General features: G+C 37.9%; 1 protein-coding gene across 1 annotated transcript in view; it reads left to right on the forward strand.

Moving 5' to 3' along the window:
• The window catches only part of SLC36A4 (solute carrier family 36 member 4), a 63,330-nt gene that overhangs the window by 37,411 nt on the left and 9,464 nt on the right, over window positions 1-16,455 (forward strand). The window contains exon 10 of the mRNA XM_025419327.3: window positions 8,866-9,035. Within this exon, the coding sequence (XP_025275112.1) occupies window positions 8,866-9,035 (170 nt within the window). The remainder of the gene's footprint in view (window positions 1-8,865; window positions 9,036-16,455) is intronic.

Consider the following 16,455-nt stretch of genomic DNA (forward strand, 5'->3'; position numbering starts at 1 on the left):
CCTTTAGCTGCTTGGATAGAAGTCTGTGAAACTTGAAATGTTTTTGAATATTACATGTTCTGACTGGCTTCCTGTTGATAGTTTGAGAGTTTATCTTTGGGTTTTTCCTGGAGTTGAAAATGCTGCAAGAACAAATCCACAAAGGAAGGCATTTGTGATAGAGAGAATATACGTAGAATAGTTTTCGGGCTGCACATTTGTGGTAGAGAGAATATACCTAGAGTAGCTTCCAGATTGCACAATGGGCACACATGCAGTGGGTTCATTTTTTTTTTAATTATAGTTCTACTTTAGCTATGGCACGTTTTATAAATATAGTATTTCACGATGGGAAGGTGTCAGATATCATACATTTGTTTCAGACTAGAGACATGCCTACAAACAATTTTAAGCATTTATTTCATTAACTTACATTATGGTTGATTATATAATTTTGTTTCCTCCAAATATGCCCCTTTTTGTAGTAGTTTAATACAGGCTAGAAGCTTAAATGGCTTAAGAGAGTCAAGGTTAAAAATTATGGTAGCATGGCATAGTTCTTTTTCTCAAATATTGTATAATATCTAGAAAACAGAGTGGTATTTTTCCCCACTTAGAATAATGGTCAGAATAAATCTGAAGAATAATTTTATAAATAGAACTGACAAGTACTTTTAGTGTCAAATATAAAATGTAGATGGAGGGATCCCTGGGTGGCTCAGCAGTTTGGCACCTGCCTTTGGCCCAGGGCGCGATCCTGGAGTCCCAGGATCGAGTCCCACGTCAGGCTCCCAGTGTGGAGCCTGCTTCTCCCTCCTCCTGTGTCTCTGCCTCTCTTTCTCTCTCTCTCTCTATCATAAATAAATAATAAATAAATGAATAAATAAATAAATCCATCTTTTAAAAAAATGTAGATGGAAACAATCTCAGAATTCTTTTCCACAGAAATATTTGGAGAGAGAAAGGAGTGAAGAGGGGTACACATGCATGTCAAATTGAGATGTTCCTATCCCCAGAGTTAAGAGCATGGTGAAGGAACAGCGGGAGAGACAAGTAGGAAATGCTTTCTGTATTCACAGCTGAGCCTGGAGGGCACTCCACTACCCGTGCATTAACTCTGTTAAATCCTTGCCTTGTTTGGCATCCCCTTCGTGCCTCTCACCTTATCCCTCATTGCTGTGGCTTTACACTTTGAACAGAGCCAGTTGCAAGACTTGATTAAAAAGGGACCATCATCATCTCTAATCAAAGAAGTCACCTGCTTTTCATTTAGAGGAAAGGATAGTACACATATCCTAAAAAACACAAATCTGGAATAAAACAGAAAGCACGTCAAGATAGATCAAATTCCCTCAGAGAACTTGTGTTGGCTAATTCCTTTTCCTTTTGGAGATGAGGCTTCTGTGGCCTACTGTCCATTTATTTATGGCCTCTGCATCCGGGCTGCTTAAATAACAGCCATGATTGAGGAATACTGCAGAGGAGATGCTTGTCCTTTTATAGTGATAGTCTTCTGTAAGATGAGAAGTTTGAACCGGAATGATCACTGGATTATGTCTAAGATTTCTTTCTTGATGTACTATGTATGAGTCTCTTCTTCCCTTCCCTCTTTGTGCTTCAGGTGATAGGCCTAGGAAGTAAGAGAATGTGCAGTATACTCGTTACTCTTGATATAAAAGCCAATGGTGGTCACAAGAGCCGAGGGAGCTCCTAGCTGCTGGCAATGGGAAGCAGTAAAGGGATTTTGATGCCATGTGACTTACATTCTCAGAATTCGTAAGGGGTATTCCTACAAGAAAATACTGAATTAGAAAGTAGCCCCAAGATAAAGCAAGTATGGATTAGAGAGGCTCCAAATTATTAACTATTTATTGATTGAGGTGTCATCTTTTAAAACTAGTTATGAGTAGTAGTATTCAGTGTATCACATTTAGGTTTTGAAGCAAAGAATGTTTTAAAGATGATACTGAAGTAAATTTGCAGCTCTGAGCTAGGACATTAGCACCTTGATGGGGCAGGAATTGCTATTTCAGTTCCACCCACAACCCAAACAGCAGCAGAGAGGGGGGAAAAAGCATTCTCTTGGGAGTCTTGAGAATAGGCTTGACCAAATAGCCTGCCTCAAGCATAGCATCAGCTCATAAAAAGTACACCTTTTACATAATCATAATCTCGATGTTGCTTTTTATATAAAAATAATTCCTTCTCAGAAAAAACGTTTGAGAGAAATTGCTGCTCAGAGCCATCCACTGTGTTTAGCCTGTCCTCTGAGAGCCCCTAGCCCACCGTCACTCCCCAGGAGGGAGCAAGTACTGAGTAAAAAGCAAAGGCACAGTACACTTGCAAGCCAAATAACCAAGAAGAAATAGCCTTTTGAATACTGGACTTAAAAAAAAAATCTATGCAAATAAAGTCATGATAGTAACCTAACAAAGATCAAAGATAATGTTTCTTTCTGTCTGGATTGATATGAAGAATTCTTCATATCACTTTATGTAGATTCTGTTCTTTCACACAGTGCTCTCAGGCTTCGATGTAAGTTCCTATGTACTACTTTAATTTATAGAATCTCCTTACTATCAAGGAGGTCCTAAATAGGAAACGTTTGCATGAAGGGAGTCTGAAGGAAAAATAGGAATGTGGACTTAGGCAGACAGATGAATAGCACTTGTGTTTGAGCATGAATGCCACATCATTGTAAGATCTTCCAGGTGAGTGTATCTAGATTATGTCTTTAGTTTATACGTCTCTCCAGCTCCTCTAATAGCAATTTTGGGAATTTAAGCCAATAAGATGAAGGTTTCTAATTGTGTCATTGTCATAAGGGAAGATTGGAGGAATGGAGATTTGAGGGTAATTAGTATTAATGATGGTATAACAAGTTTACAAGAGGACTTAAAATAGCGAATAGTATTTATTTGGGTTCCATCTTACTGTCTTACTGAGTGGTGGTGTGTACATCATAGGAACAAACATCTTTCTTGTAGTTGTGGTTTCCTTTGTTCAGTTTTGTTGTGTTGCTTATTTTTCTGAAACGCAAGATCTGTTCCATATCCCTTTGTCTTTTCCCCATCACAGTTACCGTGCCTTCTTATTTGGTTCCAGTTAGTGGCTTTTTAACTTTTTAAAACTACAACCCGGGGACCCCTGGGTGGCGCAGCGGTTTAGCGCCTGCCTTTGGCCCAGGGCGCAATCCTGGAGACCTGGGATCGAATCCCACGTTGGGCTCCCGGTGCATGGAGCCTGCTTCTCCCTCTGCCTATGTCTCTGCCTCTCTCTCTCTCTGTGTGACTATCATAAATTAAAAAAAAAAAAAAATTAAAACTACAACCCATAGTAAGAAAGGGAAACGTTTTATAGAAAAAACCCTTATAGAAATACATGTACACATGTCTGTATGTGTGTTTTCATGGTACACACCACCCACACAAAGTAATACAATAAGTATAAATAAAATGTTACATAAAAACCCATATTTTCTACTGCCCCCTGGTATACTGTATTCCAGTTCGTATATTAGGAAAAAAAAGTATTTCACACTCACTCAACTGATATCACCCACTAATGGGTCATGATTAGAGTTTGAACAATACTGGCCTAGAATGAATTCACATGTGACTCATTCAGTCTGCACACAAAACACGTCTACTCAGAAATATTGAGGGTATTAGATTTTCACACACAAATACTGAGAAGCAGTAAGGTGCTTCTGCTTTCACATGTGTTCTTTGTGAAGCATGTATTGGATAGGAAAAATTCATTAAAAAAAGAGAACCATAGAAGAACAGGGAAAGGATAAGATAAACTTTTTAATTTATTAAGATAAGTGAACTGCTCCTTCATTTTCCCCCCAAAACAGAACAAACCGCAAGTCTAAGTCCATGTTTGTAGCATACAGGAGCTAGGAGCCCAAATATTCTAGGAAATAAAGCTGATGAGTAACAGCAGGTAATCAAGCTATCTCTTAATTTATCCCAGTAGGCAATCAAGGGGTAGAACTCCAAGCGAGGAGCTTGTTACCTAAAATGAAAATATTCAGGCAAGAACGTGCCCACTGAGAGGCACAATAAAAAAGTAGTAAGAGAAATAAATTGAATAAAACTGGGAAAAGGGTCTGGGTGGCTCAGGGGTTGACAATCTGCCTTTGGCTCAGGGCGTGATCCCAGGTTCTGGGATCAAGTCCTACATCGGGCTCCCTGCAGGGAGCCTGCTTCTTCTTCTGCCTATATCTCTGCCTCTCTCTGTGTGTCTCTCATGAATAAACAAAATCTTAAAAAAAAAAATGGAAAAAGAAGGTTCCTGTCTCCTGGACTATTCCCTCTGTTCTCTCCCTCACAAATTCTGTGTGGTTGTTTTTATGTTTTTTTTTTCTCATTAAGTTTTGTTTTAATGGATCTCAAAATGCTATGACAGACTTACCTCCTTCCAATATTAAAGTTACCTGTAACCGGGAATCTTGGCCCAAACTGCCCCTGACTTTCCTCATCAGAATGACTGTCCTTAATCATATTAAATTCAAAATGAAGGGCATCTAACATATTTATTATATGCCTTATGTCCCAGCTCCTGTTCCAGACAGTAGAGAAATAGCAGTGAGCAGATGGAAATCTTTTCCTCATGGTGCTTATAGTCTAGTGAACATGCTCCAGAGTGAGTGGTTCACAGCATTCAGTCTAGTTGTAAATACTAGATAACCCTCATTGTGTTATGTTTTGGCTTAGAATGAGGGAGGTTCCTGGTAAGGACCATAGCTAGGCCTCAAACAGACTTCTTGCTTCTTAACAAAACTAAGCTCAAGAATTTTAACGTATCATGAAGGGTGAGTTATCAGTAGCTTCTGTGTTCAACCTAGAGAGAAACAGAGTCACTCAGCAGGTTGGCTTTAAAAAATTTAAGATATTCATATCTGTACATTTAGGTTAAATATTGTTTTATTAGGGGGCACCTGAGTGGCTCGGTCGGTTCAACATCTGATACTTGGTTTCAGCTCAGGTCATGATCTCAGGGTCGAGAGACTGAGCCCCATGTGTGGCTCTCCACTCAGCATGGAGTCTGCCATGAGATTCCCTCTCCTTCTCCCCCTGCCCCCTCCCACTGAGGTTCTATTTCTCAAATAAACCTTTTTTTTAAAAAAAAAAAAGTATTAATTTGTTAGCCAATGTGGGGAAAAGAGTAGCAGCATTGCAAATTTTGAAATCCTGTGTTTTAAAACTAATGTTTTCATTGAACATTTAATTGTCCCCCCTCCTGCCCCATAATCTGATTTCATATATTGATGGCTAAATAATTATTTTAAAAATACACTTGTTTCTTTTTTTAAAAAGATTTATGTTTTTAAGTAATCTCTACACTCAATATGGGGGCTCAAACTCATGACCCCAAGATCAAGAGCCACATGCTCTACTGACTGAGCCCAGCAAGACATCCCTCACTTATGTTCTTTACTAAGATACTAGATGTCTTTGCTACCGGTATAATAAATTTTGTTTTCAAGCAAGAATTATTTTATTTTTGAAGTATATTTGTGGTCTTAAGTGGATATAGTTCTTACGAATTACCTACCCATACCCATTTCTTATTATTAATATTTACTTAATGAGTATTTCTCACCTTCTGTGTGCCTTAGGGAGTATACAGAGAGGAATAAAACACAGTCTCCAACTTTTAAGAACTTTGGCAGTGAGTTTTAAAATAGTTTTTCATGGGCCTTAAATATTATTTAAAAGTTGTTTATGTTCTTTTGTGTCTTCAAAACAAGTTCTTAGAACTTTAAGAAAGTTTTTTATCCCTTGGAGAGATAATTTACAGGGTAGATTCTTGTTTCAACTCTTCAGTTTTTAAACTGAGTACATAGCTGCCTGCTTAAAACCAAAATGAGGGGCAACCTGTGTGGCTCAGTGGGTTAAGCATCTGCCTTTCAGCTCAGGTCGTGATCCCACCATCCTGGGATAGAGCCCTGTGTGCTAGGCTCCCTGCTTGGCGGGGAGTCTGCTTCTCCCTCTATCCTTTTTCTCTGCTCATGATCTCTCTCTCACACATTCTGTCTCAAATAAATAAAATCTTTTTAAAAAATGTGCCAAATGCTGATAATATCTATAGAAAAGTTGATTAGAGAAAAATAGAATGATTGAAAATATAGATGTCAACCATAGAAACTAGTAGGTTCTTAAAACAGAAAAGTCAAAAATAGAACAATTGATCAGTGCTTTTCTTAAACACCTTTATTTCTATATTACTTTTCTTTGATAATTAGCATATATATTAGCTTTTAAAAGACTCATACCATTTTATTTCCCATTTGTACTCTGTAATACCTAATTAATATTATTGACTTGCTTTAGTAATAACCAGATTCTTAGCCTATATAACTTGTTTTAAATCGATAGAAAAGTAATTATCTTATATGCATAATGATGTATTTTTAAATATATTGTTAACTGTATTTAAAAACCTGTAAGTTAAAATACAACTAGAACAAAAGGAATGTACTAATAATAAACTGATATTCATTTGTCTACAATTACATATCAAATTATATGAGGCAGGAGTCTTGGAGTTATTCTGTGCATTGCAGTAACTTGACCATTTATATTTAGACTTTAAGCCTTAAAGCTGAGAAATCTATCCTGAAATCGTTTTAAAATTAGTATTTTATTGTTGCTAGCCCTAAGGGGTTCCTTCTTTCTTTAATTATGTTTGTGATATTTTCAAATCTATTTCAACTCAACTTTTTTCCTTTCTTTTACTCCTATGAGGCATATATTATAGGAGGAGACTTCAGGAATTCCTTCATGCAGGGCCATAGTTTAGAGAACTGTTGATAATCTTTGCTACGTTAGGTCTTAAGACACCAGAAATAAGCATAAAGTCCAATGTTGGCCTTTCTTTACCAAAAGTGGAATATTTCATGTCACTTTAAAATGATTTTTTCTTAAGAAAGAAACACCCTTCCTTTGCATAGGCCTTGCAGGTGGGAAAGCAAGACTCTTAAGGGAAATTAGGGCTCTTGAGGAAATTTCTGCCTCGAGAGGATGTGTGTGTTAACCACAGCCCCAGTACAGCGGAACATTCAATCCATGGTCTCTTGGCCAGTTGTTTCCTAAAAGGATACAAGAGAAATTTTTTTTTTCTTTTTAAGCTGTTGTAAATATTCCAAATTTCAAAAAAAACAACATAATTTATTATCTGTAACCCAAGAGAGTAGATTCTTTTTTTTTTTTAATTTTTTATTTATTTATGATAGGCACACAGTGAGAGAGAGAGGCAGAGACACAGGCAGAGGGAGAAGCAGGCTCCATGCACCAGGAGTCCGACGTGGGATTCGATCCTGGGTCTCCAGGATCGCGCCCTGGGCCAAAGGCAGGCACTAAACCGCTGCGCCACCCAGGGATCCCTCAAGAGAGTAGATTCTATAATGTTCTGAGTCCTGTGATTCTACATTTTCTGTCATTATCAACATTTAAAACGTATTATTTTGCCAGACAAAAGGAAGTTAACCAAAGTCTCTATTCAGACGTGTATACTGATTGTGACAAGATGTCGTCTACAATGGAGAAATCTAAAGATATTTATAAAACTGAACGTTGCTGTACTGTTGTGAAATACTGGGCATCAACCCAACCTAATAAACTTTATTCCCCTATTAATGTAACTTTAGCATAGGTGGAATTCCTATAGAATCTGGAGAACTTTTTAAGTTAAAACCATTTAGATGCCCTCCTTTTGGACCTAAGAACAATGACATTTTTGGAACTAATGACATATATACCAAGATTTTTAAGCAAAGAGAACTGTAACTCCGAGTCCAATGTGAAGTTTTCTTCTATATATAGATCAATAAGTTTTCAAAGAGATACAGGATGCTCAGTTATTGAAAGAAAGCTGATAAAACATTAACTCTTCATGGGACACAGCCTAGCCTTTAGAACACTGGTTTAGCCTAAAATAGAATCTTAGCAATAATATTCCCAAACCTTTGCATTGCCACATGCAAGCTCTCTAGGCTTGTCAAAATGAACTGTTCACCTGTCATCTAAAAATTGAGTAGCGATCCGCTGGATTTATTTATTTTTTAATAAATAAGCATATAATTGGTAAGATATTGGCCTAAGTTTCTTTTGGATGTCTTGCCTATCTAAATATTACAGATAAAAGAAGAAAGCCAGATTCATGTTAAGACAACAGTGTGGGTGAACATGGAAGGTATTATGTTAAGTGAAATAAGCCAGGCAGAGAAAGAAAGATACTGTGTGGTATTACTCATAGGTGGAATCTAAAATTATATATATATGCCTGGGTGGCTCAGTTGGTGAAATGGTCAGCTCTTGTTTTCAGCTCAGATCATGATCTCAGGGTCCTGGAACAGAACCCCAGGTCAGGCTACACACTCAGCAGGCAGTACTGCTTGAGGATTCTCTCCCTCTCTCTCTGCCCATCCTCCTGCTCACATGCACTTGCTCTCTCTAAAATAAGTTTTTAAAAAAATTTTAAAAATATGTAGAGCTCACAGAAGCAGAGTAGATTGACAGTTGCCAGGGGACTGGTGGATGGGGAAAAAGAAGAGAGTTTGATAGAAGGGTGCAAACTTTTAGTTATAAAATGAATATGTTCTAAGGATCTGATGTATAATGTAGTGACTATTGTTGATAAGAATGTAGTGTATAACTGAAATTTGCTGAGTAGAACCAGTGTTCTCACCAAAAAGAGAAAAAAAAAAAGCAAATATGTGAGGTGATGGATGTGTTAACTCGGTAGTGGGAATCCTTTCCCAGTGTATACTTCTATCAAATCATGTTTTACACCTTACCTATATTACAGTTTTGTCAGTTATACCTCAATAAATCTGGGGAAAAAAGAATGACTGAATTCTGAAATATTTTTTAACAGGTTATATCAATCAGTGAAAATTCTATATTCCTTTGGCATCTTTGTGACATATTCAATTCAGTTCTATGTTCCAGCAGAGATCATCATTCCTATGATCACATCCAAATTTCATGCTAAATGGAAACAAATCTGTGAATTTGCAATAAGGTCCTTCTTGGTTAGTATTACATGTAAGTATGACTACATATTTATATCATAATTTTTTCTTGTTGAATTTCATATAATGAAGCTATTTAAAGTATATTTTTTAATATTTTAAAAACAATTTTATTTATATAGCTGAGATACTTTCTGGGTTAAAATTTTGTTATTCTATTACTGTAAAAGAAAAATATAAACCAGATATTATCATGATTAAAGGAAATAATCAAATTATTATCTGGAAAACTACATCAGTGGTGATTAAAATATAAGTATATTTAAATTAGATGCATAAGGGACTCATTGTTGATACACATTTTACTTGGGTTTTAGTTTTCCTCAGGTTTTTTATTTCTGCTAACTTATATATTTAACAGTTTAACTCTCCATGACTACCTATAGAAATGGGTTTGGTTTTGTTTTCATCTTTAATAATTTCAGTGGCTAATTTTACTTATTATTTAAAGCAATGTGTGCAATCTTGTCTTAAGGTTTCACATTATAAAATGCTTCCACTGGAGAGCACTAATCACAGAGACCTATGGAAAAGCTTGGTTTTGGTTGGAAATAGTGGGAGTTTTGAGGTCACAGCAACCTGATGATTCAAACCTGCCACTCACCTGCTGGTGTCTTTAGACAGGTTACATACCATCCATAAGCCTCTCTTTCTCAACTGTGAAGTTCATGGCATTTTTATAGAGTTTAAGAATATTAACAAAGTAGCCAGAAGTTATCATTGTCACATTATTACTGTAACCAAAAGTATAAGATGACCATAATCCTGAACAAACGATTACCTTGAATGATACCAGAAACATTGGAAATTGGTCAGCTTTCTGTGCAAGATAGGAGTAACCATCGTGGCCCAGTCAAGGCAAGAGAATGAGAGAGCTAGGAATTCAGGCCAACTTATAAATACCAGTGAACATCTTAGAGTGGAGCTTATGGCCTAGATTTAAAGAAATGGCAAAGCTGAGAAAAGTAAATTAAACCTACTTTCCAAAGTAATCATTTAAATGAGTTATAACAACAATAAGGTAAATCATATTGAGGAGTGAAGACACAAGCCCCTCCTAGGGTGACTAATAAAACATTCAGTGGGAAAAAGTTATTTTAAGACTTTTTGAAATACTTCTTATGCATTGTTTTTGTTGATATTTTGACAATTGTACTAAATAAAAAGGCTAATTTCATGAGTCCTTTTATCATAGATGTAAGACCATTCTATTCTGAAAGTGTATCTCCTTTTAAAATTAGTTATGGAGGTTCACTTGAAGGAGCTTGAAGAATATTAAAGGGATTTAGTAACTTGGGATGTTTCAGTAACTTCTCCCACTTCCACGCTTTATTATGTCAAAGCTACCCGTGTGCTGAGGCACAGACCACACCACACATCTGCTACTGCCAGTTTATTCCCAGAAGCCTGGGCCTTTTCTCAAGAGCTGAGTTCATGGCACAGAGAATGGCCAGTTTTTCTTCACTTCTCTCTTTTAGTTAAAAATAGTTAAAGCTATTCAGCAGCATATGAGGGTTGTATTTACATCATGCTTTGGACAAAGAGAACACAAACCAGGTTGTCTTCCCTTCTACTTCACTGGGATACATCATTGGACACTGAGCCTCATTTGAGTCTTTGGCACATTCTTCCAAATTAAAGTAAAAGCCAGCTGATATGCATGACAGGACTGTTGTTTATCTGTTCATTAAAGCACTTGAGGAGAGGGCGGGGCAAGATGGTGGAGGAGTAGGGTCCCCAAGTCACCTGTCCCCACAAACTTACCTAGATAAATTTCAAAACATCCTGAACACCTACGAATTCGATATGAGATTTAAAGTGAGAACAGCTGGAACGCTACAGACAGAAAAGCTTTCATTTCTAACAAGGTAAGAAGGCAGAAAAAAAAATTTTTTTTTAAAGAATAAAGTGGGAGAGGGGAACCACAAGTAGCAGGGCTAGAGCGGAGTGGTAAAAGCCTCTAGGGCAGGAAAGCCCAGCCCTGGGGAAGCAGGAACTTTTAAAATCCACACCAGAGTTTTCCATGAAGGAAAAGTGCTCAGCAGGGAAATCCGGCACAATCACAGGAGGGGCAGTGAGGCCTAAAGATTCCCAGACTCACTATAAGAGGAGGGGTGCCCAGGGGGAAGCTTACCACAAACCGCGGCCCAGTAAACAGCTGGAGCCCCGCAGCCCTCAGGGCATTTGGGAGAAGCCCATCCGTTAGGCGGCCCTGGACAGAGGTGGCTGTACCCTATTACCTTCAGGACAGGCAGTCCACAGGAGTGTGGGTCCAGTGGCACAGAACCCCAGATTCCAGGGCGCCCAAATGGACAAAGCAAGCAATCCTGTGTTTCCCTCAGGACAGGCAGAAGTGGGGAGGGCACAGGAAAGCAAGAACTCTCCTGCTGCTGGGTGCCCTGCAAGCTGTGCAGATCAGGGCACCCACACCAGCCCCCAAAGCATCTAAGCCAGTGCAGACTGGGAGACTGCACACTCACGGGGAGCTCGACTCCAGAGCTGGAAATCTGGCCACCACCATTGTTGTTTTTCCTCTGTTTCACCTTGTGCCTGGGAGAGCCGGAGTCACCAGAGAACAGAGACCTCCTGGGGTCAACAGCTCCTACTGAGCCCAGCACCTGGGAGGGGGGCAGGGCAGCTCCCCCAGGTACACACACCTGAGACTCAGCACAGCTGACCCTCCCCCAGAAGACCAGGGGAAGAGCAAGTTTATTGACCAAGCAGCTCTGGAAAGTATATAGTTCTAGTATATAGAACTGGAGGGCCCATTTTCCCCCTTTTTACTTTTTATATTACAACTCCTTTTTATATCAGACTAAAAATTTCCAATATTTTTTCTCTTTTCCCACCTTAACTACAGTATTTTACCAGCTCTTCATTTTTAAGTTTTTTTCCTTTTTGACTTTCAAATTTCTACAATTACATGTCTTAGATATATTTTTCACTTCTGGATTCCCTTCAACGTATTCAGTTTAATTTTGGTAGATATACAAGATAGGGTTTTTGTATTTTGTTTTTTCTGCCTCGTTTTGTTTTACAATGGCGGAAGTTAGTACCTTCTAAAACATGACCAGCATGCACCCAGAACCAAGTCGAACACCATGTTGGTTCATTTTGTGAGATCATATTCTCTCTTCTTTCCAATTCTGCCCCCCTCTTTAGTCTTGTTTATGCTTTTGTGGTCAGTGTTGGGGCTTTATATAAATATTGCTGGTTTATATAAATTTGGGATTGAGCATCTTCTAACATACAGAACAAAATCTACTCAGAACCAAGAGGATCACCCTCTAGGACCCTCAGGTAGATTACATTTTCTCTCCACTACCACTCCCTCACCACCACCATCCCCCCTCTTTTTTCTTTTTTCCTCTTTACTTTTTTTTTCTTCATTTTTGGGTTTTTATTTTTACTACTTTGTTTTAAAATTTGTTTTTCACTTTAGTGCTCCTTTTGTTTTGTTCTTCTTTTTCTTTTATTTTCTGGTCTCTGAACCAGAAAATAGGATATATTTTACTTAGGTTGTGGTTGATATTTTTGATTCAGCCCACTCGTACAACCACTCTGCACTAGACAAAATGACTAGAAGGAAGAATTCACCACCAAAGAAAGAACCAAAAACAGTACTCTGTCACAGAGTTACAGGATTTGGATTTCAATATGATGTCAGAAATTCAGTTCAGGGCAGTCCTGGTGGCACAGCAGTTTGGCGCCGCCTGCAGCCCGGGGCATGATCCTGGAGACCCAGGATCAAGTCCCACGTCCGGCTCCCTGCATGGAGCCTGCTTCTCCCTCTGACTGTGTCTCTGCCTCTCTCTCTGTGTTGCTCATGAATATATAAATAAAATCTTTAAAAAAATTAAAAAAAATGGTTTAAAAAAATTCAATTCAGAAGTACAATTATAGGGATACTGGTGGCTCTGGACAAAAAGCATAAAGGACTCTAGAGACTTTGTTACTGCGGAATTGAGATCTAATCAAGCCAAAATTAACAATAGATTATTAAAAATTAAAATAGATTAGTCTAAAACTAGAGATGCAGTCCAAACTGGATGTTCTCTAAATGCTAGTGTTAATGAGGTGGAAGAAAGTGAGTGACATCTAAGACAAGTTGGTGGTAAGAAAGGAAGCTGAGGAAAAAAGAGAAAAACAATTAAGAGCCCATGAGGAAGGGCTTAGGGAAATAAATGATAGCTTGAGAAGGAAGACCAAGACATCCAATTGGGATTCCAGAAGAAACTGAAAGAGAGAGGACCACAAAGTATATTTGAACAAATCATAGCTGAGAACTTCCCAAATCTAGGGAAGGAAACAGGCATTCAGATCCAAGAGATAGAGAGGAACCCCCCCAAAATCAATAAAACCCATTCAACACTTCGACATTTAATAGTGAAACTTGCAAATTCCAAAGATGAAAAGAAAATCCTTAAAGCAGTAAGAGACAAGAGATCCCTAACTTATAGGGGGAGAAAGATTAACAGCAGACCTCTCCACAGAGACCTGGCAGGCTGACAGGATATATTCAGGGTCCTAAATGAGAAGAACATGCAGCCAAGAATACTTTATCCAGCAAGACTGTCATTTAGAATAGAAGGAGAGATAAAGAGCTTCCAAGATAGGCAGAAACTGAAAGAATATGTGGCCACCACCCCAGCTCTGCAAGAAATATTAAGGGGGACCCTGTAAAAGAAAGAGGAAGCCCAAAGAAATAATCCACAAAAACAGGGACTGAATAGGTATTACGATGACACTAAATTCACATCTTTCAATAGTAACTCTGAATGTGAATGGGCTAAATGATCCCAGCAAAAAACACAGGGTATTGGACTGGATAAAAAAGCAAGCCCCATCTATTTGCTGTCTACAAGACTCATTTAAACCGAAGGACGCCTCCAGCCTGAAAATGAAAGGTTGGAGAACCATTTACCATTCAAATGATCTTCAAAAGAAAGCGAGGGTAACCATCCTCATATCAGATAAATTAAAGTTTATCCCAAAGACTATAGTAAGAGATGAAGGGGGACACTATATAATACTTAAAGGGTCTATCCAACAAGAGGACCTAACAATCATGAATATTTATGCCCCTAATGTGGGAGCTGCCAAATATATCAATTAATAAAGTAAAGAGATGCTTAGGTAATAATACACTAATAATAGGAGACTTTAACACGGCACTTTCTGCAAATGACAGATATTCTAAGCACAACATCTCCAAAGAAACAGGAGCTTTAAATGACACAGTGGCTCAGATGGATTTCACAGATATATACAACACTTTGCATTCGACCACAGCTGAATACACATTCTTCTCAAGTGCACATGGAACTTTCTCCAAAATAGACCACATACTGAATCACAAGTCAGGTCTCAGTAGATACCAAAAGATTGGGATTGTCCCCTGTATATTTTCAGACAACAATGTTTTGAAACTAGAAATCAATCACAAGAAGAGATTTAGAAGAAATTCAAACATGTGGAGGGTAAAGCGCATCCTGCTAAAAGATGAATGGGTCAACCAGGAAATTAGAGAATAATTAAAAAGATTCATGGAAAAAAAATAAAAAGATTCATGGAAACTAATGAAAATGAAGATACAACTGTCCGGAATTTTTGGGATACAGCAAAAGCAGTCCTAAGAGGGAAATACATGGCAATACAAGCCTCCCTCAAAAAATTGGAAAAACCGCAAATACATAAACTAACCTTACATCTAAAGGAACTAGAGAAAGAACAGCAAGTAAAACCTACACCAAACAGAAGAAGAGAGATAATAAAGATTCAAGCAGAAATCAGTGAAGTAGAGACTAGAAGAACTGTAGAAAAGATGAACAAAACCAGGAGTTGGTTCGTGGAAAGAATTAATAAGATAGATAAACCACAAGCCATCCTTGTTAAAAAGAAAAAAGACTCAAATTAATAAAATCACGAATGAAAGAGGAGAGATCACAACTAATACCAAGGAAATACAAATTATTTTAAAAATATGAAAAAAAATAAAAAATATATTATGAGATGCTATATGCCAACAAATTAGGCAATCTAGAAGAAATGGATGCATTTCTAGAAAACCACAATTTACCAAAACTAGAACAGGAGGAAATAGAAAACCTGAACATGCCAATAACTAGCAAGGAAATTGAAGCAGTCATCAAAAACCTCCCAAGACAACAGTCTAGGGCCAGATGGCTTCCCAGGGGAATTCTGTCAAACGTTTAAAGAAGATATAATACCTATTCTACTAAAGTTGTTTCAATACTTCCAAACTCGTTTTATGAGGCCAGCATTACTTTGATTCCAAAACCAAAGACCCCACCAAAAAAGGAGGTTTATAGGTCAATATCCCTGATTAACACATATGCAAAAATTTTCAACAAGATACTACCCAATAAGGATCCAACAGTACATTAAGAGGATTACTCACCATGATCAAGTGGGATTTGTCCCTGGGATGCAAGGCTGGTTCCACTTAAAATAATCAATGTGATCACATCATCAAGAGAAAAAACAAGAACCATATAATCCTCTCAATGATGCAGAGAAAGCATTTGACAAAATACAGCATTTGACAAAATACAGCAGCCATTCCTGATTAAAACCCTTCAAACTGTAGGGATAGAACATTCCTCGATATCTTAAAAGCCATTTATGAGAAGCCCACAGCGAATATCATTCTCCATGGGGAAAAATTGAGAGCCTTTCCCCTAAGATCAGGAACACGACAGGGATGTCCACTCTCACCACTGCTATTCAACATAGTACTAGAGGCCCTAGCCTCAGCAGTCAGACAACAAAAAGAAATAAAAGACATTCAGATTGACAAAAAGTCAAACTCTTCCTCTTTGCAGATGACATGATACTGTGTATAGAAAACCCAAAAGACTCCACCCCAAGATTGCTAGAACTCATACAGCAAGCAATTCAGCAATGTGGCGAGATACAAAATCAATGCACAGAATTCAGTGACATTTCTATACACTAACAATGAGGCTGAAGAAAGAGAAATTAAGGAATCAATCCCATTTACAATTGCACCCAAAAGCATAAGATACCTAGGAATAAACCTAACCAAAGAGGTAAAGGATCTATACCCTAAAAACTATAGAACGCTTCTGTAAGAAACTGAGGAGGACACAAAGAGATGGAAAAACATTCCATGCTCATGTATTGGAGGAATAAATATTGTGAAAGTGTCTATGCTACCCAGGGCAATTTACACGTTCAATCCAAGGCCTATCCAAATATCATGGACTTTCTTCACAGAGTTGGAACAAATAAGATTTGTATGGAATCAGAAAAGACCCTGAATAGTCAGAGGAATATTGAAAAAGAAACCCAGAGCCAGGGGCATCACAATGCCAGATTTCAGGTTGTACTACAAAGCTGTGATCATCAAGACAGTGTGATACTGGCACAAAAACAGACACATAGATTAA

This window comes from Canis lupus, chromosome 21, assembly GCF_003254725.2.
Source record: "Canis lupus dingo isolate Sandy chromosome 21, ASM325472v2, whole genome shotgun sequence".
NCBI classification, from domain to species: domain Eukaryota; kingdom Metazoa; phylum Chordata; class Mammalia; order Carnivora; family Canidae; genus Canis; species Canis lupus.